General features: G+C 35.6%; 1 protein-coding gene across 1 annotated transcript in view; it reads left to right on the top strand.

The window, feature by feature from the left end:
* Positions 1 to 25,609, top strand: part of WDPCP (WD repeat containing planar cell polarity effector) — a gene marked incomplete at both ends in the record, with an annotated part of 270,224 nt that overhangs the window by 80,338 nt on the left and 164,277 nt on the right. Inside the window, 2 exons of the mRNA XM_079720396.1 lie at positions 1,734 to 1,922; positions 5,008 to 5,131. Coding sequence (XP_079576522.1) covers positions 1,734 to 1,922; positions 5,008 to 5,131 — 313 coding nt within the window. The remainder of the gene's footprint in view (positions 1 to 1,733; positions 1,923 to 5,007; positions 5,132 to 25,609) is intronic.

Here is a 25,609-nt window from a genome sequence, read left to right on the forward strand (position 1 = left end):
ATGTGTATTCTGCCGTTGTTGGGTGAAGCGTTGTATAAGTGTCAATTAGGTCAAATTTACTGATGTTTTTCAAGTGTTTTCTATATTTACAGATTTTGTTTATGCGTTTTTTTCAACTAATCAGAGAGAAATGCTGAAATCTCCAATGATAATTGTAGATTTGACTTTCTCTCCTTTTAGTTTGATAGTTTTTGCTTTATTGTTTTAGAGCTCTGTTATTAAGAATGTTTTTTCTTCATGAATTTTCAATGCTTTGTTATACAATTATAGAATTCTAGGCTAATTCATTTTTATCTCTCAGCATTTTTTAAAACCCTACTCTTGTCTCTAGCTTGCATAATTTCAGAAGCAAAGTTTGCAATTTTTTATCTTTGTTTCCCTGTTTTTATTTTATATACTTCACAGATTCCAAATAATTTCACATATGTTTTCTCATTTAGCTTTATGATTATTTGTACTGAGAAGTTTTTGTAGTTTCACTCAAATCAGTAAACATTTGTGGATGGAAAAAGATTTTACAGATAGCTACTTTTTAAAGATTAAAAAAAAAAACCAAACTCCTTAAAAGCACTAATACTTATTGTCACTTAATTACACAGAAGTTGTTAGTTTCAAATGAGATCATCCATATTTAAAAGATGATAAGATAAAGCTAGAACAGAGTCCACCCCCCTTTGTTTTGTGCTCTTGCTTCTCTAAGCTTAGAAGTGGATTTTCTTTCATTTTAAAAGGGTAAGCAAATGTGTTTATATTGTTCTAAGATATTTTATAGTAGATCTTAGTTGTGAAAGTGGATCAATAACAAGATTAATCCTGATAATTTCTTACTAATAATTACTAATAATAGAAGAGAATAATCTCAATGCCAATTTAAAATAAATTGGTATGTGGTATCTGTGAAGAAGCTATCAATTTAGAGCACCCATTAATAAAAACAGTATTAAAAATGTTTATATAGTCGCATTATATTTGTCATGGATATTTGTACTTTTTGACCCCCAAGTACATGGGGCTGAAGACCAGATGCAACTTAGAACTAATTAAGTTGGTCAATAAGAATTGTGTTACATCAAAATTATCTCTAAATATATACAACAGAGGCCTAAATGACAGATGGGAAAAATTAAATTAGCTATTGTGATTTACCTAAAAGTTCTCAGGTTTTTTCATTTTTAGTCTGAACAGTTTGATTATAAATTAGTTAATATGTGCTGAATGGTAAGCATAAGCTAGATGGAGTTGGTAGGTGGTATTTAAAGATTTAACCACAGTGCCATATTACTCTTGGCCCCCCCAAATCCCACATTTCTAGCACTTTAGGCAAGAAATGATCACTGTTTTTTTCCTTTGTAGAAAAGTTAAATCTGTTTTCGTTATTCTACTTTTTAATTTTTATTTATTTATTTATCTATTTGGCTGCACTGGGTCTTAGCTGCCGCTTGTGGGATCTTCATTGCGGCATGCAGGATCTTTAGTTGTGGCATCTGGGATCTTTAGTTGCGGCATGTGGGGTCTTTAGTTGTGGCACACGGGGTCCCTAGTTGTGGCACACGGGGTCCCTAGTTGTGGCATGTGGGATCTTTAGTTGCGGCATGTGGGATCTAGTTCCCTGACCAGGGATTGAACCTGGCCCCCCTGCATTGGGAGCATGGAGTCATAGCCACTGGACCACCAGGGAAGTCCTATTTCTTATTTTTAAAAGATTCACTTGATTTTATATTTTTCTGTGACAGGTATCTTCACACAAGGACAGCTGGGCCTGGTAGACATCATCTTCCAGTACATTCACTGTGATGAGATCTGTGAGGCAATAAACATCCTGAGTAGTATGAACTGGGACACTCTGGGCTACGAGTGCTTTATCAGCATGACTGCCATCATAAACCATCTTCTTAGACAAAAGCTCACTCCAGAGAGAGAAGGTCAGACTTAAAATATATTTCATAAATGGGTTTTGTATATACATGAAGTACATTTTATTGTCAGTTATTTTTTGAGGATATTTTGAAGTCATGTTACTGAAGATTAGAAGACAAAAATGTTAATGCCCTATTAAACTGACAAAATGAGATATCAAATAATTACTTCCATACGGTACTTACTGTATAGTACTGGTCAACGTAATAACTTTTCTGTATATACCTATGTTGGAACTCACAATGCAGTCACTGTATATTTCAGACTAAGTTCATGTGTAGAATATGCTCAGATTTCAAACTTTGATGAGAAATTATATGTACTCTGTAGGGTTTGGAAGACAAAGGGCCCTAAACAAAGTCCTTATTTCTCCTTTACTTTAGACATCAGTATTTTTCTTTCACATCCCAAGTTCTTTGTCCAGACAGTATGCAGCCCAGGCTGTTCCTTCTTGTTTTCATTCTAACTTAGAGCTCTGATACCCCTCTCCCTTCTGAGTGCTTGGATTTCCCAACCTTCTCCTAATAAGTTATTTTGCCCATAGGATCTCAGATGTTTATTGTCAAAGAGAGACAAGGCACTGTTAACAAAAAAAAAAAAAAAGAAAAAAGAAAAAAATATATGTGCCACATACAATAATGAAATCAATTTTTATATTTGCCAGTTATCCAGTGTATGTTATTTTTATTATGAGTAATTAATTTACTTAATGTAAAATGCATCTAAACATTCTTGCATTCATATCTTTATTTCAAATGTTTGTAATAAGCATTGATATTAACAGTGGGAAATAATGGCCAATGAGAAACTTTCTGTATGTGATTTACAAGGTAAGGAAAACAGGAAATACGTCAAAAGGCCTTTACTGGAGAGCTTTTCTTTCCCACTATTTTCTTTCCATGTTTATAGATTTTCTTATTCCATTTTATTACGTTTCCAAAGTAAACAAATTGTTTAGATAGTATTCTGTACATAACCTTCATTTTACTAATTTTAGAGAAGAATAATCAGCAAGAACGTGTTCTTTCAAGAAGTCTGCATCATGAGACTTAGCCCCAACTCATAGGAGGCCCACAATAAATATTTATTTAATGTTAATTGAATGTGCTTTTTGGAGGTAGTCCAACACACCTATGGAGATTCCAGTACTTTTGCAATGAGAAAATGCATAACACAGTGCTTGGCCCACAGTAGGTACTCAATGAATATTAGTTAAAAATAAAAAGAAGATTATAACTTCAAAATTTTAGGGTTCTAGGATTACTGTAATATTTCTACCTGCAGAGTTATCTCAAGTAATTATTTATTAATATTGGTACACTCTTCAGGTTGGGTAGATAGCAGAGGAAAAAAAAATGTAGCAGGGTCCCTAAAGAAAGCCTGTTATGGTACTCATAATCCATGCAAAATACTCTAAATTTACAGTTGAAGAAATATGAAGAAAATAAAATATTGACTCTTAGGAGACTGAGAAATTGCTAGCACCTTAGTGAATTTGTGTTGTAAGATCCCTGTGTAGTAAGAAAGATTATTAGGGAATTCACAAATGGGTATTATCAGATTCCCGCCTTAATAAAGGATATTATCAAGGAACCATATTGGGTGGATAGGGAAATAAAAAGCTTGTATGATATACTAGGCTATTAAAATAAAATGCTTGCATGATGCTGGGTTATCAGAATATGTACATTTTAAGTAGGTATATGCATTTTCCCCCAAGTAACTGCAAAACACATTTCTAAAACATCTACAATTCTTCTCTACTGAGATTTATTCTATCTGAATCTAACAAATTTGACATGGTAATTTGTTTTCCTCTTATTAGTGGAACCCAGTGAGCTCTTTTATTTGTAGCTGTGCTGTGGTTGTCTTTGAGATCTTCATTTCTGCCTTAAACATCAAGCTGGGCTATCTAATGAATCTATAACTGTGCTGGGAGCTACGAGTATTCCATGTAGGCTCAAACATTTCAGATGTATGGAACATGCTGTCAAGAAAACAAGCAATGGCAAGAGAATCTGGCTTGCTTTCACAATGGCATTGCTGTATTCAATTTTAATCTAAATTGACTGCTGCTTTGAAAGAAAATACCACTAAAGTTCATCTTACTTTACTGTCTAGATTTGAGATTAAAAAAAGAAATAACAGCTTAGCCAAGTCCATAGCAATTACTCTGATGAGGTATGCAATACTTTCAAACCCAAATATGCTTAAAACTAAAGAGTTTTGCTAAATAAGGAATTGTTCATTCAACCTAGTGCTAGTAGCATAAAAATCAGTGGAGTCTTACTGTGAACTGTATTCTCATACAACTCTCACCATTATGGTAATTATATATTTTCCAGGTATTTCTTGGAGGAAACGCAACCTCATTGGCTTGTCTTGGTAAAAGTGTAAATTAGGCAAAATGTGCTTTTTTCTCCCAGTCACTAGCCCTTTGGCTTATCAAAACCTGCTCTCCAATCCTTCCTTCCTAGGAGGGTGTCAGTTGACCAAAGCAGATTAACATACCTCCCAGGGGTGTTAACTTTCACACTTGGACAAAACCAACAATCTTGTTGTTTAGGACAGGATTTAAGGAAGGTATAGGGAATTTCAGTCTTTCTCTAAAGTTGTAATAGAGAGATATTATTACTCCAATCAGGATATTTTTATTTGTATTATTTTTTTAAACATTTCTTATACTGATTTCAATGCCTAATGCAGAAAGGCTAGTTTGTTCCTTTCAGCTAAAGAGAGTAAATGTTGAGCACACTGTGAGTTGATTTTACTGGAAATACTAGTTCAAACTGTGTTACTCTGATGAGTCACTGTTTTAATTACCCATTTGTGGTGAGAGGTTGATTCATTATGGATTTCTTCAGTTTTGACAGCTTTTTGTTGCTCAGAGTCATTGTCAGCTTTGCTTCAAGTGAAAGTTTATACACAGGTTTGTTTTTGTATCAGCTGTCATATTTTAATTTCATCTTTCCTGCAACAAGCTCAAATTTCATCCAAGTTTGCAAAACCTGACTGACTGCAAACATGAGTATTCTGTTGTAATTGAAGGAGTTTCACTTGTTTTAGTGCTGCTATGTTTGAATTCCACAGCACAGCTTGAGGCAAGCCTTGGAACCTTCTATGCTCCAACAAGACCACTCCTGGATACAACTATATTGGAATACAGAGACCAAATCAGCAAATATGCAAGGAGATTCTTCCACCACTTACTCAGGTGAATGATATCTTTGGATTAATTAGTGTCAGATTAATTACCTATTCAAGGAGCCATCTTCTTTAATTAGAATATTCCATAATATGGCTATCTCTTTTCTAATAGTCTGTCCCTAAGAGAAAAACAAATTGTCTCTTGATATTCTTTATTTAATTCGTTCTTGTTTTCCTATTAAGGACTATACTGGAATATTGTTGAGGGCTTTTACATCATTACTACACTTTAATATAATTGCCCCTTTAATACGAAAGCAAAAAATACCAGCTATGTAAAGTGAATTTAAAAATATTAATTGTACTCTTAACAATAGAGAAATGTTTATTTTAATTGCAGCTAAAATGAATGTGCTATAAAGCTCTAAGACAGTCACGGGTCTGCTTTACTTTCAGAATTACTGTAGAGAGATTTGCTCATTGTCTTCCTATACAAGGTGACAAGTTGCTAGCTTCACTGTGCCTCATTTTCTCTGCTTTAATTTCCTTTAATTCTTTTAATATATGGATTATATGAAAAATTAGATAATGTCAAGAAATTACTCTGAGACAGATACTGCAGAAGTTGAAGGACAAGTACATAGAGCATTTCTCTCTATATAAAGTTCAAAAAATGGATGGAAGATGAATGGATGGATAGAGATGGATGGATGGATGGATAGATAGATAGATAACTAGCTAGTTAGTTACTTTAGGGATACATCTGAATATGTCAATGCTCGAAGTAAAAGCAAAGAAGTGAGTATAACAAAATTTAGGGTATTGTGGAGTGGGTTAAGAGAAATATGAGAGGAACAAGCCCATGGAGCCACCAAGGTATTAGTAATGTTCCATTTCTTAAGCTAAGTGGGGTATATATCAGGGTCCAATAAAAATTATTATTCTTTTAGCTGAAAGTATACATTTTGTGTAATTTTATATATATTTTATAATAGAAAGTAACAGAATTTTCAGTTTCATGTACCATAAATTACATTGAGTTGAATTTAGAGTTTTAATTTTACTTACAGTAAAACCTAGCTGTTGTAGTTCTTTTTAACTCAAACAATTTCATGTATAGTCTCCCCTTTTTTTCTCAGAACAACCCTGCTAAGGAGGTATTATCAATTGACAAATGAGTAAACTATTTATAAAGTGGCACTTTGATCTCTACCCAACAGTGAAACCTTTGGAAAACAGTCTTTATAGAAGCTGAGAGGTGTTAATATATAGCATGAGTTATGACCTATAATTGAATATTGCCTTTTTATCTGAACGATTTTAGTATATTCTAAGAGATTCTTCACCCTAAATGAGGCAGTGTTCTATGTATAATCATATACATAGACGTGACAAAAATACTGGGACTGATGTAGTACTGATGTAACCACACAGACTCTAACTTTTCTGTGTGGTTACATCTGGAATTGAATGTTTTCTCTTAGGGTATACTAGGTTTTTCATATTTCCTTTTTTGCATGCTTTCTACTATTTCAATTATAATGAATGTTTAGTAGTTCTTTTGATAGTAGTCTATACACGACATTATGAAAAAAGGAACATTAAGTGTAGAAGAAATTGAATGAGATAGCTTAAGTTGGAACCATCCTTTTGTTTAATCTGCTGCCAAGAAGTTCTGCTTAAGGGAAGAGAAAAAGGGCGAATACTTTTTTGTATTTGTGAAGTGCTAGAATTGCATTACCCTCTGTACTTGGCTAGCCAGTATTTTAATACTCTAAAAAAAGTTATTATATGGAATAAGTCCTAAACAGTAAAGACCATCATAAAGAATTTTAAATTAAAGATGAAGGAAAGAAGCACCATGCAGAGTAGGGATATACCTAAGATCACCCACTGGTTAAGCTGAGGACTCAGATTGCTTGAGTCCAGATTAGAAAAAGAATAAAATATTATATTGATTTTAATATCAAAAAGTACATGGTGGGGCTTCCCTGGTGGGGCTACTCTTCATTGCGGTGCATGGGCTTCTCATTTGTGGTATCTTGTTGTGGAGCAGGGGCTCTAGGCGCACGGACTTCAGTAGTTGTGGCTCACGGGCTTCAGTAGTTGTGGCTCACGGGCTCTAGAGCACAGGCTCAGTGGTTGTGGCATGTGGGCTCGTAGTCGTGGCTTGCAGGCTCTAGAACGCAGGCTCAGTAGTTATGGCACACGGGCTCAGTAGTTGTGGCTCACAGGCTCAGTAGTTGTGGCTCACAGGCTTCGTTGCTCTGCGGCATGTGGGATCTTCCCAGACCAGGGCTCGAACCCCTGTCCCGTGCATTGGCAGGCGGATTCTTAACCACTGTGCCACCAGGGAAGCCCCTATTGCTGATATTTTAAAGGATACAAATAAACAGCCAGATGAAGAGATGCATAGGGCAAGTTATGTGGGAAAGGACTTGAAGCCTCTGTGCCATCTCTAAGTGCACCACCTTCCCAGCACCTCCATATATTCACCAATCCAGAAGCTCTCTGAATCTCCTCCTTTTGAGTATTTATGGAGGCTCCATTACATAGGCATGATTGATTAAATTACTGGCCATTGGTGATTAATTCAACCTCCGGCTCTCCTTTCCTCCCTCCTCCCCAGAAGTCCAGGAGTGAGACAAGTTCTAACCCTCTAATCATGTGGTTGGTTTCCCTGACAACCAGCCCCCATCTGTAGAGGCTTTCAGAAAGTCACCTCATTAACCTAAACTTAGGTATGGTTGAAATGGGATTGTTATGAATTACAAAAGACTTTCCTTTCACCTTTTTGGCTCCTTATCACTTAGGAAGTTCCAGGGAGCTCCTTTGTCACAAACAGTACAAAGATCTAATATATATATTTCTTATTATAAATCACAATATCATAGAAGGAAGATGCAGGTTTGCCTAAACTAAGTTCAGAAGGTGATTGTTCACCTCTCTGCTTCCATAAAATTGAATAGTCCTCCAGAACTACTGAATAGGGAAGTATTAATGGAATATTACTCAGCCATAAAAAGAAATGGAGTTATTTGTAGAGAGGTGGATGGATCTAGAGTGTGTCATACAGAGTGAAGTAAGTCAGAAAAAGAAAAACAAATACCGTATGCTAACACATATATATGGAATCTAAAAAAAAAATGGTTCTGAAGAACCTAGGGGCAGGACAGGAATAAAGATGCAGACGTAGAGAATGGACTTGAGGACACAGGGAGGGGGAAGGGTAAGCTGGGACGAAGTGAGAGAGTGGCATTGATGTATATACACTACCAAATGTAAAATAGACAGCTAGTGGGAAGCAGCCGCATAGCACAGAGAGATCAGCTCAGTGCTTTGTGTCCACCTAGAGGGGTGGGTTAGGGAGGGTGGGAGGGAGACGCAAGAGGGAGGGGATACGGGGATATATGTATACGTATAGCTGATTCACTTTGTTATACAGCAGAAACTAACACAACATTGTAAAGCAATTATACTCCAATAAAGATGTTAAAAAAAATAGGGAAGTATTAACAAGTAAGAGCTTTTCATTATAAATAAATAGAAACTATAAGAGGAACTCCTAAATATTGATGAAATAAAAGGGCAAACATTTCAGTGAATATGCCACATATGAAGCTTATTTTACTAACATGGAAATATGTTATAAAGGATTAATAGTTAATTTTACTTGTTTATTTCCCCTCTTAACTATAAGACTGTTGTCTTCTGACTCAAATGGTATTATGTGATTACGGCACAGAGAGTCATATTTTTAAAATGCTTATAAAATAGTAAGCAAAATCTTGGGACAGGGAGCTTTATTGCCTAGAAATAAAAATATCATGTTTATAAAATATTTGTGGGGAAATGTACTGATGTCTGCATTTTCCTTGGCACTGCAACAAAAAAGTAAGATGAACTGATGGATAGAAAGGGAGATGAATAGATATGTGATAAAACAATGTTGTAAAATGATAGAATCTAGGTGGTAAAAATATATATATATTATTTTAACTTTCCTGGATGTTTGAAAATTTGTATAATATGTTGGAGGATAATATGTATTATGTTGGAGTCAATATTTACACTTAGAATTCAGAAAAAAAAAGGTAGTCTTTTAGAAATGGCTCTTGGCTTATGAAAAATATATATGTTAGGCAAAAAGAAATTGTTAACCACTTTGGCTTTTAAATGGGTTTTTAAATATTACTTTTTACTAATGGAGCATGCACAGTAAATAAAACAATTATATGAAACCAATTCAAAAAACAAAAATACTAAGACTGCTATCTACGAATATTTTTTTTTTTTTTTTTTTTTTTTTTGCGGTCGGACCCGCAGGCCCATCAGCCATGGCTCACGGGCCCAGCCGCTCCGCGGCATGTGGGATTTTCCCGGACCAGGGCACGAACCCATGTCCCCTGCATCGGCAGGCGGACTCTCAACCACTGCGCCACCGGGGAAGCCCCTATCTACGAATATTTAGAGAATAAGACAGAATGATCTACAGAGAAAAACTTCCTGGTCAGATCATCTATTTAATGGATAATATATTTAAAATATTTGTTTAAAGCATGGTAGAGCTGGCAGGAAACTAAGGGAAACACTCAGAGGTTGAAATGACAAGGATGCTTGATTCCACAAGAATAAGCAAAGTCAAAGTTTGCCTTGAGGGCATCTGCTGGCACCTGGCAGTGAGGTGCTTGATTTATAAAGGCTGCATACTCAGAGGGCTGGAGACAAAGCCTAGGGCTCAAGCAGAGTGGGAGACTGGATCAGAGATCCCCACATCAATCTAGGACCCTTGAAGGGCAAGATCTTCCTTGAGAGAACTAAAAGGAAGGAAGGTATGAGATGCAAGAAGGAATGGTGGACAAAAATAATGTTAAACTTTTGGGAACTTAAACAAAAATGGATCATGTAAAACATAACCACTAATGTCTAATTCAGGTGGTTAAATTAAGATAAAATCCTGGACAGTGATAACATATAAATCAGAAGAGAAGTGAAGAAGTTAAAGCATTCTAAGGTCCTTGACTTTTCAAGAGGAAGGTAGAGATACTTATTAATACCAGATTTTATTCAGTAAAAGATACATGGTAGAATTTCTAGGGTAATCACTGAAAGAATAGAAATAGAGTGTATACTTGTCAAACAAATAGAGTGAAAATGTTGGATAAGGAAAAAAAAATTCAACCCCAAAGAAGGCAAGAATTGGGGGAGGGAGCAGCATACAGGGGGAAGAAACAGAAAAAAAGATGAAAAACAGAAAACACAATGAGGTAGTAGAAATGAATTTTAAAAATCAATAATCATTGTCAATTTAAGTGGTTAAAATTTTCATTCGCAGAGATTGTTGAAACAGTTTTTTCTACGTTTTTACAAGAGACACCTAACACATAGAAAGTTTAAAAGCTAGAGAATGGGAAAAAATTATACTAAGTCAATACCAAAAGAGACCTAATAATGTTATATAAATAGTCTTTAAAGCAAAATCAGTAGTACAGATTACTAGAGATCAATATCAAGAGAAAAATCAATTTACCAGTAATTTACCAGTAAGATATAACAATTCTAAATGTGTATAATATAGCTTGAGTACACATAAAATAAAAATTGACAAATCCACTTTCATAGTTAGAAATTTTAATTCCCTTGATAGATTAAGTGAACAAAGTATAATTAAGGAAATAGAGAATATGAACAGGCACTATTGTTAGAGCTAGAATATAGCAATGAACAAAACAGACACACACACACAAATCCATGGCATCATAAAGTTTACAGTTAGTGAAGGAAACATGTGAATAAGTAGGTAAAATATATAGAATGTTAAGTAATGATACATACCATGAAGAAGAACAAAGCAGGGACAGGTGAGGCCTCCCTAAGAAGGTGAAACATGAGTTAAATCCCAGCACTTTGGCTGGAACAGTGAATGAGAGGCAGAATAATAAGAGCTTGGGTCAGAGGTCTAGCAGGTGGCTCGGTAATATAGGACTTTTGTTGGCTGTTGTGAGGAACTGGGATTTTTCTGTTGAATAATAGGGCAAGTCAGTAGATGATTTGGACCAACTAGTGAATGAATCACTCAGATGCTATGTTGAGAATAGACCTTTGAAGCCCAAGAGCAAGGAGACCATTTGGGAGGCTATTGCAATAATTGAGTGAGAAATGGTGACCATTTAGAGCAGATTGGTAGCAAGAGGGATGAGGATAGAGTACTTGGATTTTGGACATATTGAAGGTTTGGCTAATAGCATTTGCTCACAGACTGGATGAAGCATATGACAGAAAGAGAAGGTAAGGATGACTTTAAGTGTTTGGATCTCAGCAACTGGAAAAATGGAGTTGCCATTGACAAGACTGGTAAGACTGCATAAAGAATAGGTAGTGGGAAAAGGTCCAGAGATTGGTTTTGAACATGTTGAGTTTGAATGAGAAATTCAGAGGTAAGTTCTGAGGCAGAGTTATAAGGGAAATATGTAGCTTTAAATGTTTGTATTGGAAAAGAAGAAAGGCTCAAAATTAAAGAACCATGTGATTTAAAACATTATTTATAATAGCCAAGATATGGAAGCAAACTAAGTGTCCACTGACAGATGAATGGGTAAAAAAGATGTGGTCTATATTAATACAATGGACTATTACTCAGTCATAAAAACAAATGAAATCTTGCCATTTGAAACAATATGGATGGTCCTAGAGGGTATTATGGTAAGTGAAATAAGTCAGACAGAAAAAGACAAATATGATTTCACTTATATGTGGAATATAAAAACAAAACAAATGAACAAATAACAAAACAGAAACAGACTCATCGATTCAGAGAACAAACATGGTGGCCAGAGGGGAGATGAGTGGGGGGGATGAGTAAAATAGGTGAGGGAGAGTAAGAGGTACAGACTTACAGTTACAAAATAAATGAGTCACAGGGATGAAATATACAGCATGAGGAATATAGTCAGTAATATTATAATAACTTTATATGGTGACAGATTGTAACTAAACTTATTGCAATGATCATTTTGTAATGTATAGAGATATCAAATCACGATAGCAATTATACTTCAATTTTTTTTAAAAGCACCATGCAATTTAAGAAATTCAAAAAATATTAGCAAAATAAACCTAAAAAAAGTAGAAGGAAGGAAATAATATATGCTCAGAAATTAATGTAACAAAAAATTATAAAAGAGGATTAATAAAGCTAAACATTTTTTCTTTGACAAGATTGGTAAAATAGAAAATAATGAACAATATTAGGGATATACTAAAAGGGACCTAATGATAGACATGTCAGAGATTTTAAAAAATTAAAATAAAGGGAACACTATGAACAACTTAATTACAACAAACTTGAAAAATTAGGTGAAATGGAGAATTTCTTAGAAAAATAAAAATAACCAAAACTGAGTGAAAAAGAAATAGAAGATCTGAATAGCTCTATAACCATTAATGAAATTAAATTAGTAATTAACATTTTTCCCACAAAGTAAGCCACAGTCCCAAGATGTTTTTAACAAATGAGGATCCATTACTATACTCACACAACTTTTCCTTCATTGTTTTTCTTTTAGTTGTTTTTTCAAATGCATATTTATTTACATAGTTGTAATCATTGAGTACATGGAATTTTAAAGAAAAAAATCCTAAGAGTTGATTCACTATGATGGCCTTTTAAGAGACTTTTACTTTCTTTGATATGGTACTTAGATAGATTTAAAGATTGTTTAACTCTAGAAAGTGACTCACACATATATGAACAGACCTTTGTTTAGGAAAAGGATCAAAGATCAAAAAAGGAAAATAAGCAGAAGGGAATGAGGACAAAACCTTAAGGCCTTTAACTGAAAGCAACTAGATAAATGTGCTTTTATAGACGAAGGAGCTTGTTTTCATGTGGGCCCAGTTAGGGCTGGTTGGGTATAGGGGCAGTTGAGATTCCCACCAGCGGGTGAGGGGCCTTCTACCATAATGATGATTTTTTAAAAAGTTGTGATACTAATCAGTAAATTGGTAAACCAAACAAAATTTGTTGAGGATAGGTGCAAATAACTTGAAGGGTGTTTCATGAACAAATTTGACACACTTGGCTCTTCTTCCTCAAGGTTCCCCTTTTGTAGTTAATCAGGGGTATGAGCCAGGGATGTGGCCCAGAGCATCCAAACTGTGTTGCATTTGGCAGTATGGCTTTCCGTTTCAGCATCACTTCCCTATATATGACTACACCAGTGAAATAAGTCCTTAGATTTTACTTATGTTGCTCACATTCTCTCTCAGATTTTTATGTCTAAAAATCAAAATGGGTAAAAACTGCATTGTTAAAAGGAAAATCATGATTATTTGAAAAGCCACCATAATAACCATTCTGTTCCATTGGAATTACTGTAATGGCCTTAAGAACTCTCTTTTGTCCAGTGTGAGAGAAATAGACTAGATTCGTTAATAGAGGTGGAGTTAAGAATAGGGATAGTCTACTTATTAGGCATCATATTGAATGGATGAATCTTAAGACTTTTTTCACTCTAGTCATTACTGTTTTCATTTGTGATGTACAAAATTTGTTTTCTGCCTAAATTCTAGTTGAGTTGTCTATTCAGAACTGCTTGTCATTCTCATTTTCTCTTGGTTGTAACTTCCCACTGTCTTCTCTGTTACTCTTATTCAATGAGTAATTTACTGGGCCGGGGTAAAAGGCCACATTTATAAGTGAGTGAACTGTGTCTGCAGGCCTGACACTTCTGATCAAGACAGTTGTTGACCTCAAACCCCAGACTGGCCCCAAATGATGGCCTCCTCATGCTTCTCGTCAGGAAGTCTTACTCTCTTTAGTTTGGCAGATGAAAGGGATTAAAAGACACTAGGATTTATTCACATTCACTGTATTAAATAAATGGCACCTAGCTGCAATTGGTATGTACTAGAGACGAATATGGACATGTAACATGGACCGTGTAACAAAGTTACAGCTACTTGTAAAAAAGCTGTGGCGTGAGGACAGCTTTTACCAACATGGCAAAAATCAAAGATGTCTTCTCAGATAGTGAAGGATATACATGGTATGCAACTTGTGGTTATTAAGAGAGTGATGATGATTCTTGGCTGTTGACACTCATGAAGACTTAAGTCTAGGAGAAATTCGGCTTTGTTAGAGATTCTAACCCGTTGAGGTCTGAAAAGAGACATGCAGAGAAGATACAGTCAACAATTTATTAGGCAGATTGTTTACATCTGCAGATCTCACAGCTCAAGGAAAGACCATGATAGAGTATAAAAAATGAACCTCAGGGCTTCCCTGGTGGCGCAGTGGTTGAGAGTCCGCCTGCCGATGCAGGGGACACGGGTTTATGCCCCGGTCCGGGAGGATCCCACGTGCCGCGGAGCGGCTGGGCCCGTGAGCCATGGTCGCTGAGCCTGCGTGTCCGGAGCCTGTGCTCCGCAACGGGAGAGACCACAACAGTGAGAGGCCCGCGTACCGCAAAAAAGGAAAAAAAAAAAAACTTCAATAAATAAGTTTCAGAATATGTCTACTTTTATGTGAAATGTTTCCTTTGTGTTTGATAAAGTGTAAACATAATGTTAATAATTCTTTTCTCTTTTATTGTATATTTAAACTTAACTCAAAAAACTATGAACAGATGTTATAACCTTATTTCTAATTATAGTAAGTATTCGCCCCCATCTGTCATCTTCTAGAGTAGACAGGATAAGTACCATTCACTTCCTACTTTTTTAATTCCCCCCACTTCCCTTTCCTTCCCCACTGATAACCATGTTCAAATAATAAAATATTCAGCTTGCTGTAGATTCTGATTCTTATTGACTGTCTCATAACATTTTATAGAAAGAGGTGCTTGGGTTTTGTCAGTACCTGGAGAACTAAGGAGCATCTATCTAAATTTTAGGGAGGTAACAAATACTAGCTTTCCTTAGAAAGCTAGCATGTGGGCCTCAGCAGTGTTGAAATGGCTGGAAAAAAGACATTACTTTGGTGAAATGTTTGGTGAACAGACTGATCACATGTAGTTGTTGCTCTGAGAGGATACGTATTTGTCTTTTAGTTCATAGGTTTTATAAATAAATGTTGTTTAAACCTAAAGCCCCCCATGAATTCAACTCTTCCTTATCCACAGGACTGTACATTGTCATTACAGTTTAGAACAGTAAGCTACATTTTTTCCAAAATAAACTTTCTGATTGTGTAAGTAATACATGATTTTCTTTCACAATATAATATCATTGCCTTCTTTTCATGTCAGTAAATATAGATCCACATCATGCATTATAGAGATGTACCACTATAATTTATTCAGCCATCCTCCTATCTATGGACATGGACTATTTCCAAATTTTTGCTACCATGAGCAATGCTGTAATAGCTGTCATAGTCACATATATTCTCACACACACATATACACACACTTTTGTGCATTTATCTGATTATTTCCTGAGAATGAATTCCTATAAGTGAAATTTCCAAGTCAGAGTTATTCACATTTATAAGATTCTTGATATATTTTTGTCATATGTTCCTGTCACCATTTTGTCAAATTAGTCATCATATCCACAGTTGAAATAATCAATATCTTAAAGCATTGAAAATTAAATAGGTGAAATTTGGCACCTTGCTGCTTTAATTTTTGTTGTAGTAAATTCTTTCTTCTTATTTAAAATTTTTAAATAATAAACTATTGTTTAGAGCAATTAAGTTCATGGAAAAATTGAGAGGAAAATGTAGAGATTTCTCATATACCCTCTCTCTCCAACCTGCTTTAATATTAATATCTTTTTTTACTAATGGTTATTGAATACATTCTCCTATACACACACACACACGCGCGCACGCACACACACATAGACTATTTGTATTTTGTGAAAGGTTACTATTTAATGTGTGACGGTTAAAGCTAGGGGCTTTATAAATGTCACATTTAATCCTCACATCATAGTATGTAAGCATATATTATTCTTATTTTATAGCTGAGGATATTCAGAGTGATTAAGTAATTTGTATAACAATTATATATGATATATGGCAGACCAGAATCCTAACTTGAGTCCATCTGACCTCAAAGTCCATGCCCTTCACCATTATACTAGAAACTAAATCACCTCAAGAGGTAAGGAGTTCCTTTTCTAGAGGTATTTGATAAAAGAGGAGATGTGTACTGGTATGGAGGGACAGTGCAGTATAGAGGGAAGCAACTGAGAATTTTGAATATGGGCACTTACTATTCCTTAGCTTCAGTTTCGTGATTTGTATCAATAAATAAGGATAACCATGGTACCTACCACACTGGGATGTTATTAGAGTTAATATAATAATCCCTATAAAAGGAGCATGTGGTACATTCTGGCACATAATAAGGACCCATAAATGCTATTATTGATTATGGTGTTGTAGAGGTTTAATAAGATGAAGGTGGACTAAATGAACTTTTACAACAGTATTTCCCAACCTTTCCTCATTACTGCCACCTCAAGGAGAAAAAATACATTTTAACTAAATAAATTTAATTTCTTCCTAAAAAGATAAGTTAAAGTCTAAGATTTCTTAGGTAGAGTTAAACTTTGGAGGCCCACAAACTGTTGTAATACCTAAGATTTTTTAATCCCTAAGAAATAAATTTTTGCCCTCGAAGGTGATATTGGTCTCATTGAGAATGCATGTTTTAGACGGAAATGCCTCCATTTAAAATCAAACAAAATTCAAAATTGTCCAACTCATAGGAGAGTTATCCTAGGTTTGAGGGAGGAAATGAGACTAAATGAGGTTTCCTTGTAGTTTTATTTTTTTGTACTTGTTTAAAATTAATTTCTTTTATTGCTGTATAGTTGATTTGCAGTTTATGTTAATTTCATGTGTACAGTGTTATGATTCAACATTTTTATAGGTTATACTCCATTTTAAAGATATTACAAAATAATGGCTATATTTCCCCATGCTGTATAATATATTCTTTTGCTTATCTATTTTGTATATAGCAGTTTGTATCTCTTAATCCCATGCACCTATTTTGCCCCTCCCACCTTCCCTTTCCCCACTGGTAACTATTAGTTTATTTTCTATATCTGTGAGTCTGTTTCTGTTTTGTTATATATATTCATTTCTTTTATTTTTTAGATTCTGTATATAAGTGATAACATACAGTATTTGCCTTTCTCTGTCTGACTTCTTTCACTAAGCATACACTCTCTAGGTCCATCACATTGTTGCAAATTACAGAATTTCATTCTTTTTTATGGCTGAGTAATATTCCATTGTGTGTGTGTGTGTGTGTGTGTGTGTGTGTGTGTGTGTGTGTGTGTGTGTGTACCACATCTTTATCCACTCATCTGTTGACAGACAGTTGGGTTGCTTCCATATCTTGGCTATTGTAAATAATGCCGCTTTGAACATTGGGGTACATGTATCTCTTCAAATTAGTATTTGGGGTTGTTTTCCAGATATATACTGGGGAGTGGAATCACTGGATCATGTGGTAGTTCTCTTTTTAGTTTTTTGAGGAACCTCCATACTGTTTTCCATAGTGGCAGCAACAATTTACATTCCCACCAAAAGTATACTAGGGTTACCTTTCCTCCACATCCTTGCCAACTTGTTACTTTCGATGATAGCCATTCTGACAGGTGTGAGGTTATATATCATTGTGGTTTTGATTTTCATTTCTCTAATGATTAGTGACACTGAGCATCTTTTCATGTGCTTGTTAGCCATCTGTATGTATTCAGTTCAGTTTCTTTCATCAATGTCTTACAGTAAAAGTACAGGTCTTTTACCTCCTTAAGTAGATTTATTCCTAGATATTTTATTCTTTTTCATGCAGTGGTAAATAGGATTGTTTTCTTAATTTTTCTTTCTGATAGTTCACTGTTAGTGTACAGGAATGCAACACATTTCTCTATATTAATTTTGTATCCAACAACTTTACCAAATTCATTGTTTGGCTCTACTAGTTGTCAGGTGGAGACTTTAGGGTTTTCTATATATAGTTTCATGTCAACTGCAAATAGTGAGTTTTACTTCTTCCCTTCCAAATCTGAATGCCTTTTCTTTTTCTTTTTTCTTCTCTGATTGCTGTGGCTAGGACTTCCAATCCTATGTTAAATAGAAGTGGTGAGAGCGGGCATCCCCTGTCCTGATTTTAGAGGAAAGGCTCTCACCTTTTCATCACAGAGTATGATGTTAGCTGTGGGTATATCATATACTGCCTTTGTTGAGATTTGTTCCCTCAGTGTTGATAAGAGTTTTTATCATATATGAATGTTGAATTTTATCAAATGCTTTTTCCATATCATCTATTGAGATGATCATTTGATTTTTATTCTTCCTTTTGTTAATGTAGTATCAATCACATTGATTTCTGAATATTGAACCATCCTTGCATATCTGGAATAAATCCTACTTGATAATGGTGTGTCATCCTTTTTATATATTGTTGGATTCAGTTTGTTGATATTTTGTTGAGAATTTTTGCATCTATCTTCATCAGCGATATTGGCCTGTAATTTTCTTTTTTTGCTGTGTCTTTGTCTGGTTTAGGGATCAGGGTAATGCTGGCCTTGTAGAATGGATTTGGGACTGTTTGCTCCTCTTCAGTTTTTTGGAATAGTTTGAGAAGGATAGGTATTACCTCTTCTTTACATGTTCAGTAGAATTCCCCTGTGAAGTTGCCTTGTCTTGGATTTTTGTTTGATGGAAGTTTTTATTTTAATTACAAATTCACTTTCTCTACTAGTTATCATTTTGTTTCTTTCAGATTGTTTGTTTCTTCCTGATTCAGGCTTGGCAGGTTGTATGTTTCCAGAAATTTGTCCATTTTTTCTAAGTTGTCCAGTTTGTTGGCATGTAGCTGTTCATTGTATTCCCTTATGTTTTTTTTGTATCTCTGTTGTGTTGGTTATTATTTCTCCTCCTTGATTTCTTATTTTGTTTATTTGGGTTTTATCTCTTTTCTTCTTGATGAGCCTGGCTAATGGTTTATCAATTTTGTTTATCTTTTCAAAAAAACACCTCTTCGTTTCATTTATCTTTTCCATTGTTTTTTTTCCCTCCATTTTATTTATTTCCTCTCTGATCTTTATTATTTCCTTCCTTCTGCTGACTTTTGGCTTCATTTGTTCTTCTTTTTCTAATTCTTTTAGATGGTAGGTTAGGTTGTTGGTTTGAGAATTTTCTTGTTTCTTGAGGTGGGCCGGTATCACTATAAACTTCCGTCTTAGAACTCCTTTTGCTGCACCCCATAGATTTTGGAAAGTTGTATTTCCATTTTCATTTGTCTTGTATTTTCTGATTTCCTGTTTCATTTCTTCATTGACCTATTGGCTTTTTAGTAGCATGATGTTTAGTCTCCATGTGTTTGTGCTTTTCCCATTTTTCTTTCTGTAACTGAGTTCTAGTTTAATACCTTTGTTGTCAGAAAAAATACATGATAAAATTTCTGTCTTAAATTTATTGAGACTTATTTTTTGGCCTAGCATGTGATCTATTGTGGAGAACGTTCCATGTGCACTTGAAAAGAATGTGTATTCTGCTGATTTTGGATGGAATGTCTTGTAAATATCTGTTAAGTTCAACTGGTCTAAAATGTCATTTAAGACCACTTTTGCCTTATTAATTCTCTCTCTGGGTGATCTGTCCTTTGATGTATGTGGGGTGGTAAAATCCCCTACTATTATTGTATTATTGTCAATTTCTCCCTTTATGTGTACTAATATTTGCTGTATATATTTATGTGCTCCTGTATTGGGTGCATATATGTTGAGTATCATATACTGTTCTTATATTGATCCCTTTATCATTATATAATGCCCTATTTTGTCTTTTGTTACAGACTTTGTTTTAAAGTCTATTTTGTCTGATATAAGTATTTCTACACCTCTTTCTTCTTTTTTTCATGTGCATGAAATATCTTTTCCCATCCTCTCACTTTGTCTATGTGTGTCATTAGCTCTAACGTGAGTCTCTTGTAAGCAGCATATAGATGGGTCTTGGGTTTTTTTTAAATCTGATCAGTCACCCTTGTCTTTTGATTGGAGCATTTAGTCCATTGACATTTAAAGTAATTATTGATAGGTATGTATTTATTGCCACTTTATTATTGTGTTGGCCAAAAAGTTCGTTTGGGTTTTTCTGTAATACCTTACGTAAAAACCCGAATGAACTTTTTGGCCAACCCAATGCTTGTGTTCTGGTTGGTTTTGTAGTTCTCCTCTGTTCATTTCTTCTTATTTTTGTTTCTTCCCTTGTGGTTTGATGATTTTCTTTCTTGGTATAGTTCTTTTCCTTTCAGGTATTTTGTATATCTTTTGTAGGGTTTTGACTTGTGGTTACATGAGTTTCATATATGTTCACCCAAAATTATATCTACTTGTTTGTGCCCAGTGGCTTTGGTGGGAGAACTGGATTTTATGTGAACACAAGTTATGTCTTTCTTTAGGGTGTACTGGCAGATGTCACCCATGTTGGTAAGAGGTGGGGATGGAGATGGATGGGCTAGAGCCTGAGCCAGATGTCAGGTGGGACTTTCCCTCTGCTCAGTGGCTGTCACTGCTCTATCAAGGGTGGGGTCAGATCCCAAGTTGCTGGAGTATAATCCCTGAGGGTCAAGTCCAAACTGGCTCTGTTCCCTTTAAATGTGTGCTCTAACTTCTCCCAGCACTGGCACCCTTGCCCCAGAGGGGAGCATTGCTGGAACAAGAGGGGCCTGTGCAGGCTCTCGGCCTGTGATGAGACGTGGGCTGCTTCTGATGCGCTGCCTTTGCAAGGGCCAGTAATGGCCTCCCCCTCCCTGCTTAGATGCTTCTTTGGTTCTAAGGCTTCTTCATCCCTCAGAGCTGTTCACTCCCCTCAGCTTCTGCCACCCCTGCCATTGTGTGGAGCTGCACCATAGGGAAGGTGGGGCCCTGGAGGTACTTGGTGTGTGTTGGTGCGCAGGCTGTGGTAGTCAGTCCTCAGTAAGAGATGGGTACTACTACTACTGATGTGCTGCCTCTGTAAGGGCCAGTGATTGCTGCCCTGCCCTAATCGGATGCTGCTTAGGGTCTGAGTTGCCTCTGCATCTCACAGTCATGCTCTCTCCTTAGTCCTGGCAGCCTCACTTCAGTGTAGAGCTGTGATGTGAAGTTAGCAGGGCTAGAGCATTCACTTGGCTCAGGCTAGGGTGTGCACTAGGATGGTTGTGTAAAACTGGGCAGTGACTTGAGCACTTTTTAGTCTGCCCTCTCTGTCCTGCTTCAGGATACAGACAACACACATGCTTCTCACAAGTGGAGTCCAGGCTTCCCGCAGCCCTCCTTATTAGTACCACTGGCACTCCAACCAGCCAAGGGGGCTTTCTTCCCTGTGTTGGGCATCAGGGCTGGGATGCCCAATATGTGGCTCAAACTGCTCACTCCCTGGGCTATGTGTCCACCTGTGTAATCTCTCTTTTCCTTTGAGTTCCCTGTGAGGGTCAGGTCCCAACCTGATTGCTTCTTTTCCCTTCTTACCCAATTCCATGTGTATCTTTTTTACAGATTTCATTGTAGAGGAGACTCTTTGCCAGTTTTTAGTTAGTTTTCAATGAAAATTGTTCCGCATGTGGATGTATTTTTGATGCATTCATCAGGGTAGGTGGGTTCCACATCCTCCTATTCTGCCATCTTGATCCTAACCTGATTTCCTCATACTTTTAAGGTTCTTTTCAACCCTGAGATTTTATGATCCTATGTTTCTCAGGCTCCTTTGAGTAGAAAAATAAAATCTCTGTTCCTAAGGTAACCTTTTCCTAGTTAAGGTTTTCAGTTTTTCAACTTCTAAGTGAACAGTTATGGTATATCAGTGTAAGTCCTGAATAGTGGCACACATAAATAGTTCAGTGTAGATTCAAATAACATTTACAACGATGTTTACCTGACATATTTAATATTCATAATTATAATCTTGTTATGTAATAGCCAGATTCTTGCGTGTATCCATTTCTTTTTATTACTGCATAGTATTCCATGGTATGGTTCTACCACAGTTTGTTTTACCATTCATCCTTTGAAGATTGAAGGAGATCTGTGTTGTGTCTAGTTTTGGGCTATTATGAATAATGCTGCTATAAACATTCATGTACAGGTTTTTATTTGAACGTGTCTTCATTTCTCTGAGATAAATGCCCAGGAGTGCAGTTGCTGGGTTACATGGTAGTTATAGGTTTAGTTTTTTTAGACAAGCCAAACTGTTTTTCAGAGTGGCTATATTTTATGTTTCAACATGCACTAAATGAATGATTCACTTTCTCCACACTCCTGTCAGCATTTGGTGTTGCCACTGTTTTGTATTTTAGCCATTCTGAGAGATGTGTAGTGATATCTCATTGTGGCTTTAATTTCCATTACCCTAATGGATTATGAAAATATTTTTCATACAATTATTTGACATTAGCAGATCCTCTGATGAAATGTCTCTTAATACCTTTCACCATTTTCTAACCTTTTTTTTTTCATTGTTAAGTTTTGAGAGTTCTTTATTTTAATACTTAGCCTTTGTCAGATAGGTAGTTTGCAAATATTTTCTTCATCTGTAACTTTCTATCCTCTTTTTTTTTTTTTTTTTTTAGCGGTACACGGGCCTCTCACTGCTGTGGCCTCTCGCATTGCGGAGCACAGGCTCCGGATGCGCAGGCTCAGCGGCCATGGCTCACGGGCCCAGCTGCTCCACGGCATGTGGGATCTTCCCAGAACGGGGCACGAACCCGTGTCCCCTGCATCGGCAGGCGGACTCTCAACCAGTGCACCACCAGGGAAGACCTCTATCCTCTTAACAGGGTGTTTGGCAGAGTGAAAATGATTGTGATGACATCCAGTAGCTCAATTTTCCTTTTATTAATTCTGCTTTAGGTGTCAAGTCTAAGTCTTTGACTGGCTTTATATACCAAAGACTCTCTCTTATATTTTTCTTCTAAAAATTTTATAGTTTCATATTTTACATTCATAAGACCATAATCCATTTTGAATAAATTTTTGCGTAAGTGAGAGATTTGGGTTTAGGTTCTTTTTTTCCTCTGATATCCAGTTGTTCCTGCACCATTTGTTGAAAAGGTTATCCTTCCTCCACTGCATTGCTTTTGTACCTTTGTCAAAAGTCACTTGGGCATATTCATGTGGGTTTATATCTGGTTTCTCTATTTTACTCCATTGATCTTTGTATCAATCCTTTTGTCAATAGCACACAGTTTGATTACTGCAGCTATATGAGTCTTGAAATCAGGTAGACTGAGTCTTCTCATTTTTTTTTCTGCTATTCTCATTCCTTTATCTTTCCATATAAATTTTAGAATGATCTTGTCTAAATCTAAAAGATATCTTGCTTTGATTTTGGTAAGAATTGTGCTCAACTTGTTTATGTCAACTTGGGCATAATTGACACCCTTACTGTATTGAATTTCCAATCCATACATGGTATGTCTCTCCATTTATTTAGATATTTGACTTTTTCACCAGCATTTTGTAGTTTTCAGCATACAAATCCCATACAAGTTTTCCTTAGATTTATGTCTAAGTATCTTTTTTGACTAATTGTAAATGGTATTGAATTTTTAATTTCAGTGTCTACATGTTCATTGTTATTGTCCAGAAATACAATTGATATTTGTATACTAATTGATCCTGTGTCCTTGATGAATTCAGTTACTGATTTTAGGAGCTTTTTTGCAAATTTCCTTTCATTTCCATTTCTTCTCTTATTGTGCTAGCTAGAACTTCTGGCACTTTGTTGAAAAAGAGTGGTTAGACTGGACATCCTTTTCTTGTTCCAGTGTTAGGGGAGAACATTCATCTTTCACCTTTAAGAACAATGTAGGCAGAATCTGCTCCAAATATTTCTTTAGTTTTTGAAAAAACTTTTCATTCAATCAACAAATGTTTATTTACTTTGTGCCATCCACTATTCTAGGAGTGCAGAATAGAGCTCAAAGCTCTCTCATGTTGTGTCTGCTGAGGCTGTAATCCCATGCTTAGTATAATTTAGGGTCAATGGTCATGATCAGTTTCAGGATACTCCAGTTTATACATGTATTATCTCACTTAGCTATTTTAGCCATGTATTATATTTTTTAGTCTTATTACTTTATATGAGCCACTATGTAAATCTGACATATTCTCCTTCCCCATCTTATCACTTTAATATAGTTCATTTCTTTTTCAGTGACTTGCCTGTAGTTACTTAAGAATTTTAAACTTTTCTGACTACATGTAATTAAGGTCACTGTGAATTCTGATCTGGTCTTTCTCATGGCTACATATATCCCCTTCCTTTCTTCCGTCTTGTCCTACCATGAAAACACTCTCCTGAGATCTGCAAGGAAGAGGGACATACTTTTAATTGATTTACCAAGTTCCTGTTCCCAGAGTTAAAATTGTTAATATCACATCTATACAATTGACATTTATCATTAGAATGTAGTTCATTCTTAATCCAAGCTGTGACAGTGGGTTCTCTGAGCTGACTGTGTGTGTAGTCATCCTGATAGGTTGGCTGAGTAAAACATGGCTTTCCTGTTAAGTTTAAATGATCACTACAGTGAAAGACCTACAGCTGGAATGGAAGAAAGGCTGAAGAGAATTACAAAAATAAAGAATGGGATTTGGCAGACTTGGACTTGAGCAAAAGATGTGCGAAACAACAGGTGCCATGGGTTGTTATCAGCATTTTTAATTAACATCTGTTTTCAGCCTGAAGCACTTTGCTGAGAATGCTTCACTGTGTCTGTATACAGAGATAAACGCAGACAGTTGAGAAGCAGCTAAATAGTAAGATGTTAGTAAAACATAAAGGTTTCCTTGAGAGGAAAAAACATTGGAGGTTACTAACTGGATATAGATGTCTAAGGGAAACCCCTATAAAAACTGTGTTTTTAAACCATTTATTTTGAGATTTAATATGTATAGACAGGAACACTAAAAGGTATGAAAAGACATAATCCATAATAATAAAAGTGTTTACCTCTGCTTATACCTTGGCTTGGGACTTTGAGGTGATTCTGAGGGGGTTCTGGGGTGATTCTGCTTTATCTGCATTGCTTGAGTTTTGAAAAGGAGAAGATATTTGTGTATTAAGTTCATAATTAAAAGAATAAAAGACATCCTAAATCTGTATGTTTGGCAGTAGGTATTATGGAATTTAAGAAGTTTTCATGTTGAAAATATGGAAAGAATTTAGAAAATTTAAAACATCAATAAGGGTTTAGGCAAGGGAGTAAAATTACTGTTCTTGATTGGCTTTTGTTGGATAGAAAAATGTTCACTAATGTCATCTAACCATATGATATCAAGTGCTTAAATTTCTTCAACAACCAGTCACTAAGACACAGACTTGTATTATTTGGCCTTTAGTCTAATGAAAAGCTGAAGTTTGGTTTGTTTTGCATTATTTGGGGAAAAATTTTTTTGGAAATGTTTAAATAGATACTACTTTTTAACAGATATATTTAAAGCTACCAATCTGACTCTCCTAAGAAATGTTATTCTGTAAGGTACAATTTTAAAATCATGGAATTTACCTATCGGGGGCATTTTGGTTATTTCAAGT

This window comes from Hyperoodon ampullatus (assembly GCF_949752795.1).
Source record: "Hyperoodon ampullatus genome assembly, chromosome: 15".
NCBI lineage: Eukaryota > Metazoa > Chordata > Mammalia > Artiodactyla > Ziphiidae > Hyperoodon > Hyperoodon ampullatus.